Source organism: Halichoeres trimaculatus, unplaced genomic scaffold, assembly GCF_033239565.1.
Source record: "Halichoeres trimaculatus isolate MK-OKI-2021-1 unplaced genomic scaffold, fHalTri1.1 fHalTri1_scaffold_22, whole genome shotgun sequence".
In the NCBI taxonomy this organism is placed as follows: Eukaryota; Metazoa; Chordata; class Actinopteri; order Labriformes; family Labridae; genus Halichoeres; species Halichoeres trimaculatus.
In genome coordinates, this window is record NW_027437200.1 from 9,142,812 (window position 1) to 9,157,885 (window position 15,074).

The 15,074-nt window shown below is 41.8% G+C and overlaps 1 protein-coding gene across 15 annotated transcripts in view; it reads left to right on the plus strand.

Moving 5' to 3' along the window:
* Positions 1-15,074, plus strand: part of ank2b (ankyrin 2b, neuronal) — a 198,262-nt gene that overhangs the window by 84,944 nt on the left and 98,244 nt on the right. For 10 of the 15 annotated variants that reach the window (XM_074699070.1, XM_074699080.1, XM_074699081.1 and 7 more), the window contains exon 1: positions 8,510-8,845. The exons of 3 other annotated variants lie outside the window; for them this stretch is intronic. In XM_074699070.1, the coding sequence (XP_074555171.1) occupies positions 8,717-8,845 (129 nt within the window). In that variant the 5' untranslated portion in view covers positions 8,510-8,716. Of the gene's footprint in view, positions 1-8,509; positions 8,846-15,074 lie in introns of those variants that run through there. 2 more of the 15 variants (XM_074699078.1, XM_074699079.1) reach the window with 1 other exon arrangement.

Consider the following 15,074-nt stretch of genomic DNA (forward strand, 5'->3'; position numbering starts at 1 on the left):
GTGGTTGCTGTACTTAGAGTCCTCCTGAAGTTTAAGGACTCTTGACTCAATTTGGGCTCAAGTAATTAGAATTAATGATTTGACTCATAGTCCTTATAGGAGGAGTCACACACATTTACTGATCAACAGTGTTTAATGGTTTCTGTACATTTCAGTGTGAGGCATGTTAGACAACAACCCAAAATGCAATGATTAAAAAAGTAATAAAACCCAAAATGTAACAAGTCTTGACTTATTGGACCAAAAGTAATTGATTTTTTGGCTCAGCATCATGTTTTATTATTGACCAGATATAAAGTTTGTGTCTTTGTTACATATCAGACCCTTACAGGGCTCAGATGAGTTTTCAGATTGAAGCGAGCTGCACCGTGTGTTCACATACATGCAGGTTCGGCAGCATTTCCTGTCAGTTACCTGCAGAGTTGCTGTGAATCTGGCATTATGCTTTCAAATATTTTAAACTAAATGCAATCAAAAGCAGAAAAGGATTGATATTTAAAAAAATATCAAGGACAAGACAGAAACACACTCAACTTTGAGGGATAAGTTCAGGATGAACCCAGAAAGTGTCTGGAAGCCTAAAGTTAGCTTACTTTGACTGTTGATCATGCAACTATTTGCAAACGAGCAGTAATGTTAACCTCTAAAGTCAGTCAACCACTAGGTTCAAGATGTTCAGTTGGTGAAATTTTGATTTTTCAAGTGTGTTTTTTTAAGATATTTCTGAGTCTATAGTGAGTGCGTGCCCCTGTCAATATGAATGTTGCACATTGAACATGATGAACATGGAGTGCAGAGCTATAACTTCTCTGCTAATGTTTTCTACACATCCAAAAGGTCCAGCACAGCCAGTCCAGGGGTCAGACAGTCAATAGTTTGGAGTCAAACAGTGGTCTTCCTTCCTGAGGGGACTGGACTCGAGCTGAACTCTGACACAACTTGAACTTGAATACAGAGGACTCCAGACTTGACTCCAGACTCTCCGTTGCATCACCTAAGTCTGTAATTTGTTCTGGGAAATATTTCAATCCCATCAACCAGACACTTCCTGTACTAAAATCTTCAGTGCAGAAAAGGTCAAGTGTGAGGAGTTTTTCCTGTTGCATGACCTAAAAATTGGATCCAGGGTTTTTGGACTCAGTGCACATTGAGGCCAGTCTAACTTGATTATCTGTCCTCTATTGGTTCCTGTGTTTGACTTTTAAACTCAGATATTCTGTTAATGATTCAAATCATTTGCATTATATTGACACTATCCTCTAGCTGAAAGAAGCATTTTTAAAGTATCTAGTATCTGTCGATGCAGTGAATGAAAACACTTCACCTTTGGGCAGATTCCAGCAGTTGTGTGTGTACTGTTATTGTACCGTGTGTGTGTGTGGGAGGGAGGGGGGGTGTTTTTCTCAGATGTAATAATTTAGTGTCACAGCTTAAATTGAATTAGAGCAGAAAGTGGGACATTTCAAAGTGTGTGTGTGTTTCTGTGCATGTGTGTAAAAATGAATCATGTGTAAAGCATCGATGGATGATGTCATCAAGGCCTCAGGGGATTCTGGGACGGTTCATTTGGCTCAGCTGGGCGGGGCGCTGATGAATTTTCTCTCTCTTTCTCTCTCTGGTCCCTTTTGTGTTCACGATCAACAGAGATAAGGACACCTGATCGTTCACTAGCTTTTCCGTTGCACACACACAACCTATTTTTGTGTGTTAGTGTGTGCATTTGAGAGCTCATTATGTGAAAAGAAGGTTGAACTAATGAAACCCAAGGGGCTCTGTTATCCAGCACACACCACAGAGAGCCTTTGCTCCCTGTCGTTGACTACGCCCCACATGCTTGTTGCTAGGCGATGTGTGATGGAGAGCAGTGGCTGTGTGTGTGAGGAGTGTTACTATGTGGAGTCAGAGGAAGCCATTGGCTGTAAACACAGTGTGTTGATGACTGTTAACATCCAGCTGCTTATCTTCACAAACATGCTTTACAAAGTTCATGTGAACACACAGGTGCTTCTCAAATTGCAGAATGGAAAGGTCTGTGTTGGTGGTCAAAGTATCATCAGCAACTCAACGCATTTAGGCATGTAGACATAGTCAAGACAATCTGCTGCAGTTCAAACCGAGCATCAGAATGGAGAAGAAAGGTGGTTTAAGTGACTTTGAACGTGGCATGGTTGTTGGTCACTTTCGGCCCTTATCACCAATTGAGCATGGTTTAAAGTCCACAGTCTACCTGAGTATTGTTGCTGACCATGTCCATCCCTTTATGAGCACAGTGTACCCATCTTCTGATGGCTACTTCCAGCAGGATAACGCTCCATGTCATAAAGCTGGAATCATCTCAGACTGGTTTCTTCAACATGACAATGAGTTCACTGTACTCAAATGGTCTCCACAGTCCCCAGATCTCAATCCAATAGAGCACCTTTGGGATGTGGTGGAACGGGAGATTCTCGTCATGGATGTTCAGCAGACAAATCTGCAGCAACAGTGGGATACCATCATGTCAATATGGACCAAACTCTATGAGGAATATTTACAGTACCTTGTTGATTTGATGCCGCCAAGGATTTACTATGCCATCTACACTGTGGTAGATGGCACCGAAGAGCACCGACATTGATGTTTTCCTTGGTCCTTTAAATTTTGAGTAATTTGATTTACATAAACATCTCTATTTTTTTTGGTAACTGTAAATAATATCGCAATATATCACAATATTGTGATATTGTGATATATTGTGATACTATCGTTTCGTGACCCAAGTATTGTGATGCATATTGCACTGAGAGGTTCTTGCCAATGCTCAGCCCAATTTGGAAGTCTTTTCTTTTAACCTCTTGCCCAGAAGTTAGCCATCCTTTGTGGAAGCATCTTCATTTAATGACAGGGGATAAGTTCTGAAATCTAGTCAACACATTCATATGATTCAAGCGTCTCACAAGAAAGGCAAAAGTCCAGGCTCATATTCCACAACCCTCATAATAAAAGTGAGACCAATTTAGTAAAGCTTATGAACATCTTTTCAAAGCTTCTCTCATCTTATTACAGCAGCTTAATGCCAAGATTACACTGAATCACTCCATGAATCAAACTGGAACATTAATCTGATTTAGGACTCCCAGTATCCCCCAGTTAAAGCACTGGAAATGAAGCTAATGTGACATGTTTTAACCCAGCAGCCTCAACAACACAACAGGGAATCACTCTGTCACATCCTCTGACACAGTAAGCGATGCTGCGTTCAGAGGTGTAACATGAAGCCGGGTCACTCTGAGCTGGATTTGTCCCTCGGGTTCAATCAGACAATGCAGAGGAGCTGGAGGTGTTAGCGAGCTAAATGCTCCATTGTTGTGTGTTGATGCTAACTGGCCGGTGACACACTGACACACATTACGGCTCAATCTGAGCAGCATTTGGCTGTTGTGACAGAGACGATAAATCAGAGACCCTCCCCACAGGGCCTCTGAACAAGACACCCACACATGCATACAAAACACCCGCACACACACACACACACACGTCCCCACCCCCTCAGTATGGATTCCCTCATGTGTGCATGTCAGAGGTGAAAGATGATATTTAAATGGTTTTGTGGATCTGTTCATCACACACAGACACTCTACGTGTGACGTATGTTTGTGATCACTTTAAAATGCAGATTCTGTCAGAATGAGAAGCTTGGCTGTATTAACGTGTTAATGATGGAGGCTGTTGGTGTTGGTGAGGCTAAGGCGTGGCCAGGTTGGTGTTGCCTCTTTGTCTGCTCTTCACTCAAGGGACGTCCGTGTCTCTAAGTTACCTCGCCTCTGGGAGGTGTTTATGCTGAGCGGCGACTTTCTGTCTGCTGTGAGAAGGAGTAAACACCTTGAGGTGTAAACATGTTGTTTTGCCGAGTGTGACGTTTTTCAGCTGGAACCAGAATAAAGATGATGTTAGCAAAGATTGAAAGTTTTACCTCAGTTTGGTTGAATTGCTTATAGGTTGAAGATTTGTTTAGAAGCACGGACAATGACAGAAATTTGTTTTTATGATACAAAAACTGAAATTTTATAAGGCAATAATGTTTTATACTCAGTAAAAACTTAAGGCCTTTGTTTTATTTCAAGATATCAAAAAGATAAATGATTCCTGAATTGCTTGTAAAGAGTAAAATCTGCCAATGGTCTCAATTTTTCTTGTATTGTGACATTTTTTCTTGCTGGACTTTTCAGATGAATGTGGCTTGCTAAGTCTAGGGGGATTTCTCCTAAAATAAGATATAATCATTTGTTAATTGATGTTTAATCTCTTGTGGCAATTTTTTAACTGGGTCTTGAACAGACTGAAAATAAATGTGGAAACTTCTTTATGGCACAAGAACATCTGTGATAAGTGTCATAACTTCAATAAAGTTAATATTCAAATTAAGAGATTTGTGTAAGATTAAAAAGAAAGCCTTGTGTCATTTTTTTTCTAGATGAGACTGACACATGCTCAGAACAAGATTAGCAAAGGAAGAGGGAAAAAAGCCTTTATAAAAAGATAAAGAATAGAGTTCCTTACAGGAGCTTTAATGATGCTTTTATCCACATTTTTTTTTTTTTTTTTTTTAAGAATGATGATGTGTTTTGTCTGTTTTGGGTTGAATCAGTTTTAAAAGTCTATCTTTAATAAGAAGAAAAATATGTTTCTTCCAATAAAGTTGTCAGATGCTTCGATGAAATCTTATCCTGTCAATTGACTTCAAGTCAACAGTCTTTGGCTTTCTTCTGGTGGATGGTCGTGGCAGATTTGTCTATCTGTCATCAAAGCATGTAACAGCACTTTATGTAGGATTATGACATTAATTGCAAGAACTAAAAAAACAGAGGTCAAATTTCAAGTAATCTTTGCTTTTTATTTGCTCTAAAATAGACACTTTCTGCTGTGAAGGTAGTTTCTCACAGCTGCTCTAAACCCTGATATCAGGGTCGATACATTTTGTTTAAAATGACAATACTTTGATCAAATTTTTCCCTTTGTAAGGACGTCCAACTAACCTGATCCTTCTCTCTTTCTCTCCTCTAGGTAAGTTGAAAAGGCTGCTTGGCTGTGGGGACGAGGGCATGGTGGAGGTATTGTTGAGCTGTTTCTGTGTGTGTCTGATCCAGGACTCAGCTGCTCCTGCTCCTGATTGTTGTATTGATTTCAACACTTGGATGAGCACATCCTCTGCTTTTGTGTGTGTGTGTGTGTGTGTGTGTGTGTGTGTGTGTGTGTGATATACAGTAGCACATATGACCTGCTAACACGCTGACATGTTTCCAGCTAATCGCCTCTCTTGGCTCTCCCCGGCTCCAGCCTCCTCTGAACCAATTACCTGAGCTCCCTCCCCCTGAGTCCTGCAGGCTCAGAGGTCAGGCTCTGTCACGGCCTCAGACTGGGAGCAGCATTTGCATGTTTTGTGGCTTGTAGGACCAGTTTGAAGGATTGTTAGGAAGGTAAGAGCAGCTGGAGGTCCTGTAATCTCTGAGACCCTCAGCAGATTAGGGATATAATACACCTCCTCTCTGTGGGTCAAGAGCAGCCCTGGATTAGACACCAGGCAGATTTAGGGGCACCTGCTTCTCCTCTTCTGCTGCAAAGGGAGCCACTGTGCATGCTTAACTGTAACTACTGCTGTAATGGCTGCAAAGTGGTCCTTGTTGGCAAATGTAGCCCCAAATACTTTCATGATTAGTTCTTGTTTTGTTCCTCAGGTTGTTATTGGAAGTTTTAAAGGAACCTAAATAAACCAGTGTGCAGGATTGAAAGTTTCCATCATGAACAGAATTATAATATAAGGTAATGTTAGATAAAATAAGGTCAATCTTTGTTTATCCCATCCTAATCAAAACAAAAATGGTGAGAAAAAGCAGATTATTTGAGAACTGGAATTGAAAAATTTTCTCACAGTGCACTGTTGGCCAATTTTACTCCACATGAGTAAAGTTTTAAACAAATTAAACATTTTGTTTTGTTTTTAAACCGCACTGCCGGGAGCAGGCCTGATCCAACAGTCAGACTGCAGCAGGTGAAGCTGTACGTGTGTAAACTCCTCGTTCTCATTTGTTGTTGGTGCGACTTTATTCACATCTCTGCAGGAGCAGCAGTTTGGCTTTATGCTTCTGCAGTGCCTGCTCTATATCAGGTTTTATTGCCTCTGTTTGTTTACAGAGTGACTCTGAATGGGTTGTAAGATTGATGCTGACACAGTCGTTGCTGTACCCCCCCTGCACACACACACACACACACACACACACACACACACACACACACACACACACACACACACACACACACACACACACACACACACACACACACACTCTGTCTTTATGCAGCTGTAGAAACACGCTGCAGGATGCAAAAACAAAGCAAAGTGCTCGATGTAAACAGACTTAGGGCCAAAGCACCAACCACTTATATCCATTCTGTGCACCCAAGGAAGTGTTTACTCACTGCTTTTACATATTCATAGGAGATAACAGGCCTCTGGTGCATGGTTGCCGAGAGCTGCTTGACTTTTGACCCTTGATTTTTTTATTTCCTGACAGATGTATGTTGAAAGTTTGGGTCGATTATAGACAGAGTGCAGTAAAATGAAAAAAACAAGACATTTTGTACCGACTATTGTTAAGTCAGGGAATATATAAAACACACATCATTTGCAGCAGCAGCGTGGAAAATAAATGTATAACCACAAATCTTGCAGGTATCAGAAAGAGGCAGATGATAAGATTTAAACCTATTTTTGGTTTTTAACTTTGTTACGTTTTTTGATGATGAGTGCTTTTATGTGTAATGAGCTTCTTATCATGGATGGAGCTTACATTTTCAATTCATGATTTTTGAAAACATACTTTTCTGACTGAGACATATCCCCTTGACATTGTTTGTCTTCCTTTTCTGTGATTTGTTTGCCATATTTGTCCTGCTGTTGTCTAAAGCCTTCTCTTATTTCTTGGTTGTAATGTGGAGCCAGGCCAGCAGGGGGCACCATGGTGTTTAGAAAGAAAAATGGGTGAGGCCATGGCGGAGATAGACATATCAGTCGATGTTTTCAGAGAGTAGAGACAGATGATGAGCTTTATTTGATACTTCAGGTGACATTCAGTGTACTGGTCAGGTGTAAATCATGAGAAGAGAGGATTGTTGGATTTATGCTCTCCATATTTTAATCTTTGCAGTATGAATGCATCACCCTCCATCCATTATCTTGCTTCTTTTGAGCCAGTGTTCAGCTAAAAGAAGCCGTGGTCTGTTGTTATGGTTTTGTATATTTTGCTGCTGTTCAACAGAGCCATGAATCCACGGGTGGTGTTGTGGTTTCAGCACCATGGACAGCGACAGAGTGGCGTAGTGCTGAAATGAGCCCAAATGGTCGCAGTACTTGTTCCTGTTTCCACCTAGCTGAACAATGAATGTGATACAGAGGAGGATGAATCTTTGAGAACATGTTGTTTTTTGGAAATAACAGTTTTACTTCAGATATACAGGTGAAAAAACCTTAAGTATAGCACATCCCCTCTGTGACAAATCCAATCCACATTCTAGAAATGGTAAGGTGACACAAATATATAAGAAAGAGCCAAAAGAGTGATGATGACACACAAAAGAGCTTATTAACAAGAGGCAATGTTTCTCCAAACTAATTTGGTTGGACAACAGAAACATTTTGTCTTAAAATTCAGACTCTGCAGCAGCTTTTGAAAAAGATCCCGCAAAAATCCCAAAGTTTTCTTCCATTTCACAAAAATTTTAGATGAAATATTTCTTTATTATATAAAAATGCATTTTAAGATATGTCATTGCAATGGTTCAGCCCTTAATTGTTTGGTAAAAGCTCCTCCCTCGCATGTAAAGCTACATAAGCGCTGATGTAAACGTCAGTCTGCATGTCACAAAATCTGTGAATATTTCCTAAAAGCTACATGCAGAAAGCTGCAGTTTGCATGGTACAGTACAGTTGTACCATTTTTCTATCCCTACAACTGTAAACATGTGCTTTAGCAGAAAATCTGTATTTCTGTGTTGATTGTTTGAAACTGTGTTTGCTCCTGAGCCGTGAAACCTCCCAGCCTGTGGTGCCGACTGTACCACTGTCAGAGTGTTGATAGGGGGGTGTTGTAGAGGCGAGTATTTCCCCCCTGACTCCTGTAAAAGTGGTACCTCCCGCTGCTCTTTTCTCCAAAGGACACCGGCTGATACTTCCGTGTCCTGTCTCCCCCTCCCACACACGTATCACTGGCTCAGACTCCTCCCTCATACCGGCTTTCTTTAATCCCCCAAACCCCCCTAACCCTGCCTCCCCCTCCTGGTACACGATGAGTGGGGTTGTCATGCATTTGATGAGTCCAAATCAGAGGGTTCCCAGAGCATCTGCTGCTACCTCGGCACAGTGAGAGGAGGAGCTCTTCTCCTGACTCTCTGCCTCTTGATTGGTCTGCTCAGCATACCTCTTGGTGGCGTGCACCGGCCCACCCCTACTCCCTCTCCATCCCTGCCTCAGATGCAGTTATCCAGGCAACAGGGAGGGAGCTGTACAGACGCTTTCTGCATGGGTGAGAGGAGCAGAGGATATCAGCTCTACCTCTGACGGTTCGTCCTTGGGCTCAGTCACCTGGCGAGATTATCGGGGCTTTTTCTGCAAATGAAGCACACTCACTGAGGGGACTTCTGAGTGTAGTTTTCTTCAGGTGGGAACAGTGACAGAGCAGTCATGGCTCACGCTGCGGCTCACATTAAGAAGGCCAGGTCCGAGATGGACCAGCCTCCGGACCTGAAGGCTCTGGAGAAAGCCAGAGAGAGGAGGAGGCGTTCCCGGGAACGGGCTGAACGCAAGCGCAAGGTACACAGCATCTGAATCATCCAACAAATCATCCATCTTCACTCTGTGTGATCGTCTGACTTCCTGTCATCCATCTGCCTTATCATCATGAAGAATCACCTCCTCCCATCCAGACTAGTCTAGAAGACTTTTTCAAGGACTTCTCGGAAGAAGACTTCACCATTTGTCGTCATCGCACATCATTTCCCTTAAACCATCCCTCCCCACTCAGCATACTGGTTACTTCATTTCACTCCCAGTCATCCCTCCATCATTTATTCATCATTTAACTGTGACGTTATCTTTTCCTGAGTTTAAAAGTGAGTGTTGGTGTAGCAGATCTGGTCACAAAGGTCCATTTAGACCTGTTCCACCTCAACCTTCCTCCACATTAAATCTAATGTACAAATGATCCCTGGTAGGTTGTCATGATCAAGATCTACGCTACTCCGTTTCTCTTCCAGACATCTCTCCATCTTTAATTTATTACTTACACCTTCATTAGACCTACCAGCGTCCATTACCAGGAGCTGGAAAGAAAACAAGATACTTCCAGTCATTGCACGTACAGTCACCCCTCCATTTTCTATTCCTCACATCCTCTTCACCAGACTTCACCAGAGTTAGTTCACCAGGACTCTAGAAGAGTGAAGCAGACACAAACTCCCCCTTCATCTCTTTGTCTGTACTGCTTCCATGACCAGCGTTCACCATCTTCACTTATGTTTCCATTATTGTACTCCTCAACCACCAATGTAGGCTCCGTGTGACCAAAAATCCTTTATTCACCATTAAAAGTTCACTCCCTCTTCAAGAGTCTGACTCTGAGGACTGCAGGAGAGTCTTGTAGCAGACGTGAACTACTCATGTCTTTATTTAGTGTTTTCATTCCTCAGCATCATATTTTGCTACGGACTAAAGATCTCTGTGATCATCAGTCCCTTATCCATAATTAAACAACATGAAAGCTGTGATTCTAACACAGTGCACTCTGCCTCATCCTGTCTTCTTCACATCTTCCTCATTCTGTCTCATTAAAAATGACCTCTGTCCATCAGCGTCGTTGTCTTCCCCTCTGCGTAACCTTCCTGCGTGGGCTCTGCTGTTGCACGCTCTTTGTACTGTAAAATTCCTCCAAACACCTCATCTCTGTGTTCGTGAACCTACGCAGATCTGTCTCTGGTGCATTGCCGGGCTGCGCCGTGTGATTTCAGTCTATTTGCTCTTGAGCAGACACATCCTGCTGCTGCTGTGATTTTATTGGTGAGGTGTGCTGCTGAGATGCGTGGGGGCTTTTGCAGTTTTAGGGAGACTATTTGAGCAGAGCTGCTTTATGACAGCACAGCAGTGATCATGAACAGTTTTGTTAGGAAGTCATGTGCCACTGCCAGAACATTTTGTCGACTAATTAGGTCCTCCTGTCATTTTGTTACTCGTGCATTTGCGGAAAGATAGCAGACATACTTAGTTATCAGTCATTAGGAGGAATTAGCTTGCATTCCTCTGTAGAGTATAATGGAAGTATGGCTTGACAAACATCAGGTTACTCTGATTTTTTCATAGTTTTGAAAGGGAGAAGCATGCATGCACTCACTGATCACAACTGCAGTATCTTTTCTTACAGATTTGCAATATCAAATGCATGATTTGTGCCACATAAGTCACTGAAGTACAGTTGAGGCTAACATTTTTATGGAACATTTTCCTAAAATACTTCCCAGTGTTTGCAGCATTGACAAACCTTGATACAATTACACATTTACAAATGCTATTTAGTAGCTTGATACAGATGAGACTAAACTGTAACTGTTTGGGCACAAGGATGTAGCTTATGTTTGGTGAAGAAAAGGAGAGGCCTTTAACCCTTAGTACACAGTTCCCACACTGAAACATGGTGGTGGGAGCATCATGCTGTGGGGCTGTTTTGCAGCCTCAGGTACAGGGAGCCTTGTTCAGGTGCATGGCAGAAATCAGCTAGTTGTCCAGGCTTAGGTCATCGTTGAATCTTCCTTAAAGACAATGACCCAAAGCTAACATCAAAATTGGTCCAACAGTTCCTAAAAGACACCAAAACCAAGGCCCTGGAGTGGCCCACACAGAGCCTGGATCTTAATCCTGATGAGAATTTATGGCAGGTGCTCAAAATGAATATCCATGTTCTGAAACCATACAATTTGGACCAACAGGAACAATTTGCAGTGGGAGAATGGGCCAGAATCCCAGAGGAGACCTGTGCCAACCTAGTACAGAACTACTTAAAGAGGTTGCAGTCAGCTGTGGCTCAGAAAGGGTACACTATTGACAATTAATGGCAAGGGGGCTAATAATTTTGGACATCATTTTTGCTTTTTTTTTGTTTCAACTCAGTGCATCAATGAAGAAGCCTAATTAAACTTAGCGGAAATGGTGTCTTTGTTATTTTGGGAACAGATACACTATAAACACTTGTTTCAATGGTCATTTACATGGAGAAATCAACAGTTTTGTCTGATTTTATGAGGGGGTGGGGGCAACAATTTTGGCCTCAACTAAAAGTGACTTTGGAAACACAGGAAACCTATGGGATCCTCCTTGTGCTTACTTTGTAGTCTCTGCTCGCTGTAATTGTGAAGTTTATGGTCACATGTCTCTTAAACAGAAAACCATACAAGCGTTAATGTAGACAGTAACAGATAACAAGGTGAGTTTCATGCAAGCTTTCTGCTAAAGTTAACCCTTTAGCACTTGCCATATCTTATATTGTGAGTTTACTAAAACTACATGCATAAATACACTCATATACTGTCTCTTAGCTTTAAGCTTAAGATACTTTGAAGGTGTTCTTCTTGTGCAACAAGAAAAAAAGGCTCCTTCGATTGTAGTGTTTTTGTGGTCACACTTTCACATAGAATTTAAATTTAAGAAGGAGGATTTTAATTTGTTTTTACAATCTACTACTCTAGTAGTACCTTTACACATTTGACAGTTCATAAAAATGCCCCTTCTCCTCTCACTGGTATTTAAAAAAACTCATATTTCAGCCCCTATCTGAAATATTTTGACTAAGCCGCTGTCTCTTTAAGGCTCCCTGCTCCACAAACCCCTTAGCTCTGATTGGCCTGTCGGAGGTGGGGATTTGGGATTGAGGCCCGCCACTGAAACTTGTCATAATCAAGTTATGCAATTATCTCATCATTTCAGGAAGGATCATAAAGATCATGTTGCTATTTTTTTGGAAAGGAGTGTTTTGGTCAGTTTACAGACAGATTCAGGGGTTTCTACAACATGAATGTGTAGTGGTTTGAAAATCTGTGTGTTCAGCCAGAAAATACAGCATTGAAACTTACACTGCTCAACCAAAAAAATAGTCACCACCGAGAAAAGGCCACAAACTAGCAAGATTTATTTCATCCATTTATTTCTCACCAAGATCTTTCATTGATGACGGTAGAGCAAAGCCTTCTCCAGCACATCCCAAAGATTCTCATTGGGGTTAAGGTTTAGACTCTGGTGGCCAATCCATGTGTGAAAATGATGTCTCATGCTCCCTGAACCACTCTTTTACAATCTGAGCCTGATGAATCCTGTCATTGTCATCTTGGAATATAGCCATGCCATCAGGGAAGAAAAAGTCTATCGATGGAATAACCAGGTCATTCAGTATCTTCAGGAAGTCAGCTGACCTCATTCTTTGAGCACAGACTGTTGCTGAACCTAGATCTGACCAACTGCAGCAACCCCAGATCATAGACTGCCCCCACAGGCATGGTCAGTAGGCACCAGGCATGATGGGTTATCACTTCATCTGCCTCTCTTCTTACCCTAATGGCCCATCACGCTGGAACAGGGTCAATCTGGACTCATCAGACCACATGACCTTCTTCCATTGCTTGAGAGTCTGATCTTTATGCTCCTTAGAAAATTGAAGCCTTTTTTTCTGGTTAGCCTCACTGATTGCTGACTGACAGCGGTCAGACTCTACCATCATCAACACAAGATCTTGGTGAGAAATTAATGCAAAACAACCAACAAAATATTGGAATGTGTGACCATTTTCTTGGTGGCGACTTTTTTTTTGGCTAGGCAGTGTATTACCCATGTTTAGATATGGGGTTGCAGAATATCTCCACTTTAAAATAACATTTTCATTAACAGTTCAGTCTAAACAAAACTTTTATTACTTTTCTTCTCAGTAAGCCAGTTTGCGTTTTCTTTTTGTCCGTTTTTTTTTCATTTTGGTCGACTTGCCTACACTCAGCCAAAATCCCTTAATATATCTTTTTTTTTTTTTTTCCGCTTGTGACTTGTCAGCATTTCACCACCAACTTAAGGTTATAAAAACAAATCTAAATGAACAGAGAGAACAGAAAGAGAGAGTAAAACAGGCGTTTGTTTCCCTTCCCTGACCTGATAGGTTACAGTAATGATAAAGTCCATCACTGTTCATCATTGTGACATCAACATTCAAGCTGCAGCCCAGCGGTGACCTTTGCAGCTGTTTATATGAAGTTAAACCACACATGTGTGTAACTGTTTCTTTCGTCTCTTCCCCCCTCACCACATCATATTATTGACTGGAGTCAGGGGAAGATTATCTCATGGGATTACTGGTGTGCCTTCTCCCTCTCTCACCGTCTCAGCACACATACTCACAAACACACACACACACACACACCTCAGAGTGATTAATAGATTCAATTTGGTGGATTGTCCACAAAGCACTTGGAGGGCAGACATTTAGATGAGGCCGACACGCACACTGCTGTCAGATGTTAGCAGTGGTCAGTCCTGATGGGGAACTATTAACCCTGTGTTATGGTACTTAGTGTCTGTCAGAGGCCCTGTGTATAAGTGAGGCCCGATGTTATGAAATACTGAAGCACTTCTTGGACAGAATATTGGATTATCTGTCAACCACATCACCATGGATGCAGAGATTATATAACAAATGAAGGAAAATGTATCTTTTCTCTACGTGCTCTGTGCGTTTGAATGCAGAGAAACATCCATTTCATGCTGACAGATCACATGATGGCTCAAGCTGTGCGTGTAAGTGCTGCATGTGAGGATTTTCATTTTATAGCTTCTTTGCAGAAGTAAAGGTTGGGAGTATTCAGAAAGCCATTATGATAAATGCTGAAGTGAAGGCCGAGCGGCCGCGCCTCTGAGAACATTCATCTGCTTTCATACATGCAGGAGAAACATTTTAACCCTTAAAGTCCTGAAACAGAAGCCTGTGTTTGTATATTTACTGGTCATTTTTATGCGACTTCTAGGTGTATTTTCAACTATTCCAATTCAGCTATGGGCAGACCTTGATGTTTGAGGTCCACACCTATAACTTTTCATAGACAAATAAAGAGATCCTTATGTAATGACATCATTGTGGAGGTCATGTGATGATGCTGTCTTTTAGAACAGAGCATTTGATCTGTTTCCAGACAGATTCAGGGATTTCTACAACATATAAAAATGTAAAGCAGGGGTCACCAACATGGTACCCGTGAGCACCTGGGTGCCTGCAAGAACCACTTAAGGTGGTCTGGTCACAATAGAGCTCCTCTGTATCATCATTGTTCTGTAAATTATTAATAATAATTGTGAAATAAGTAACATTGACCAGCGAGCAGTCTCTTCACATTGTATCACCGCTTCTACTATGATTAGGCAACGTTTACATGATAATGTTTCATCTAAAATGCTAAAACGCAGTAAAAGTAGTAAGCATGCCAGGCCTGCAGGTGGTGCTATAACTGTCTTGTCTAGAAGCTGCTTTTGGAAGATCTCCACAGAAGAAGAGTTGGTCCGATCATCTGGTGTATTGGTGAATACTAAGTGCAAAAGTGGAGCAACAGATGCACATTTTGTTAAAAGACAGTCAGCAGATACAGCAGATTGAGCAGCACATGCACAACACAGTAGTTCACGATGATCGTCCTGTTATATGCGCTTGCACGAAGCGGAGTGTGTTGCTGCATTTCCACTGAAAATGCCAGCCAACACGTGGCAACAGTGTCGGAAGCATTTCAGAAAAATCCCACTCTGGAGGCCATTTTCAAACGTTTGCGTTTTAGGTCGGCTAAAACACCGTTTCCGTGTAAACGCGAGGCTGAAACGCAACAAAACTTATGCGTTTCACTCTTACATTAGATACTGGCTGATGCCATCTCCTCCTGCTCTTGTTTTTGCACGTGCTGCAAAACCTCTGCGCAAAACACGCAAAGGTGAATGTAAGCCAGTCATTGCTCTATGAACCAAATTACTCTTACAA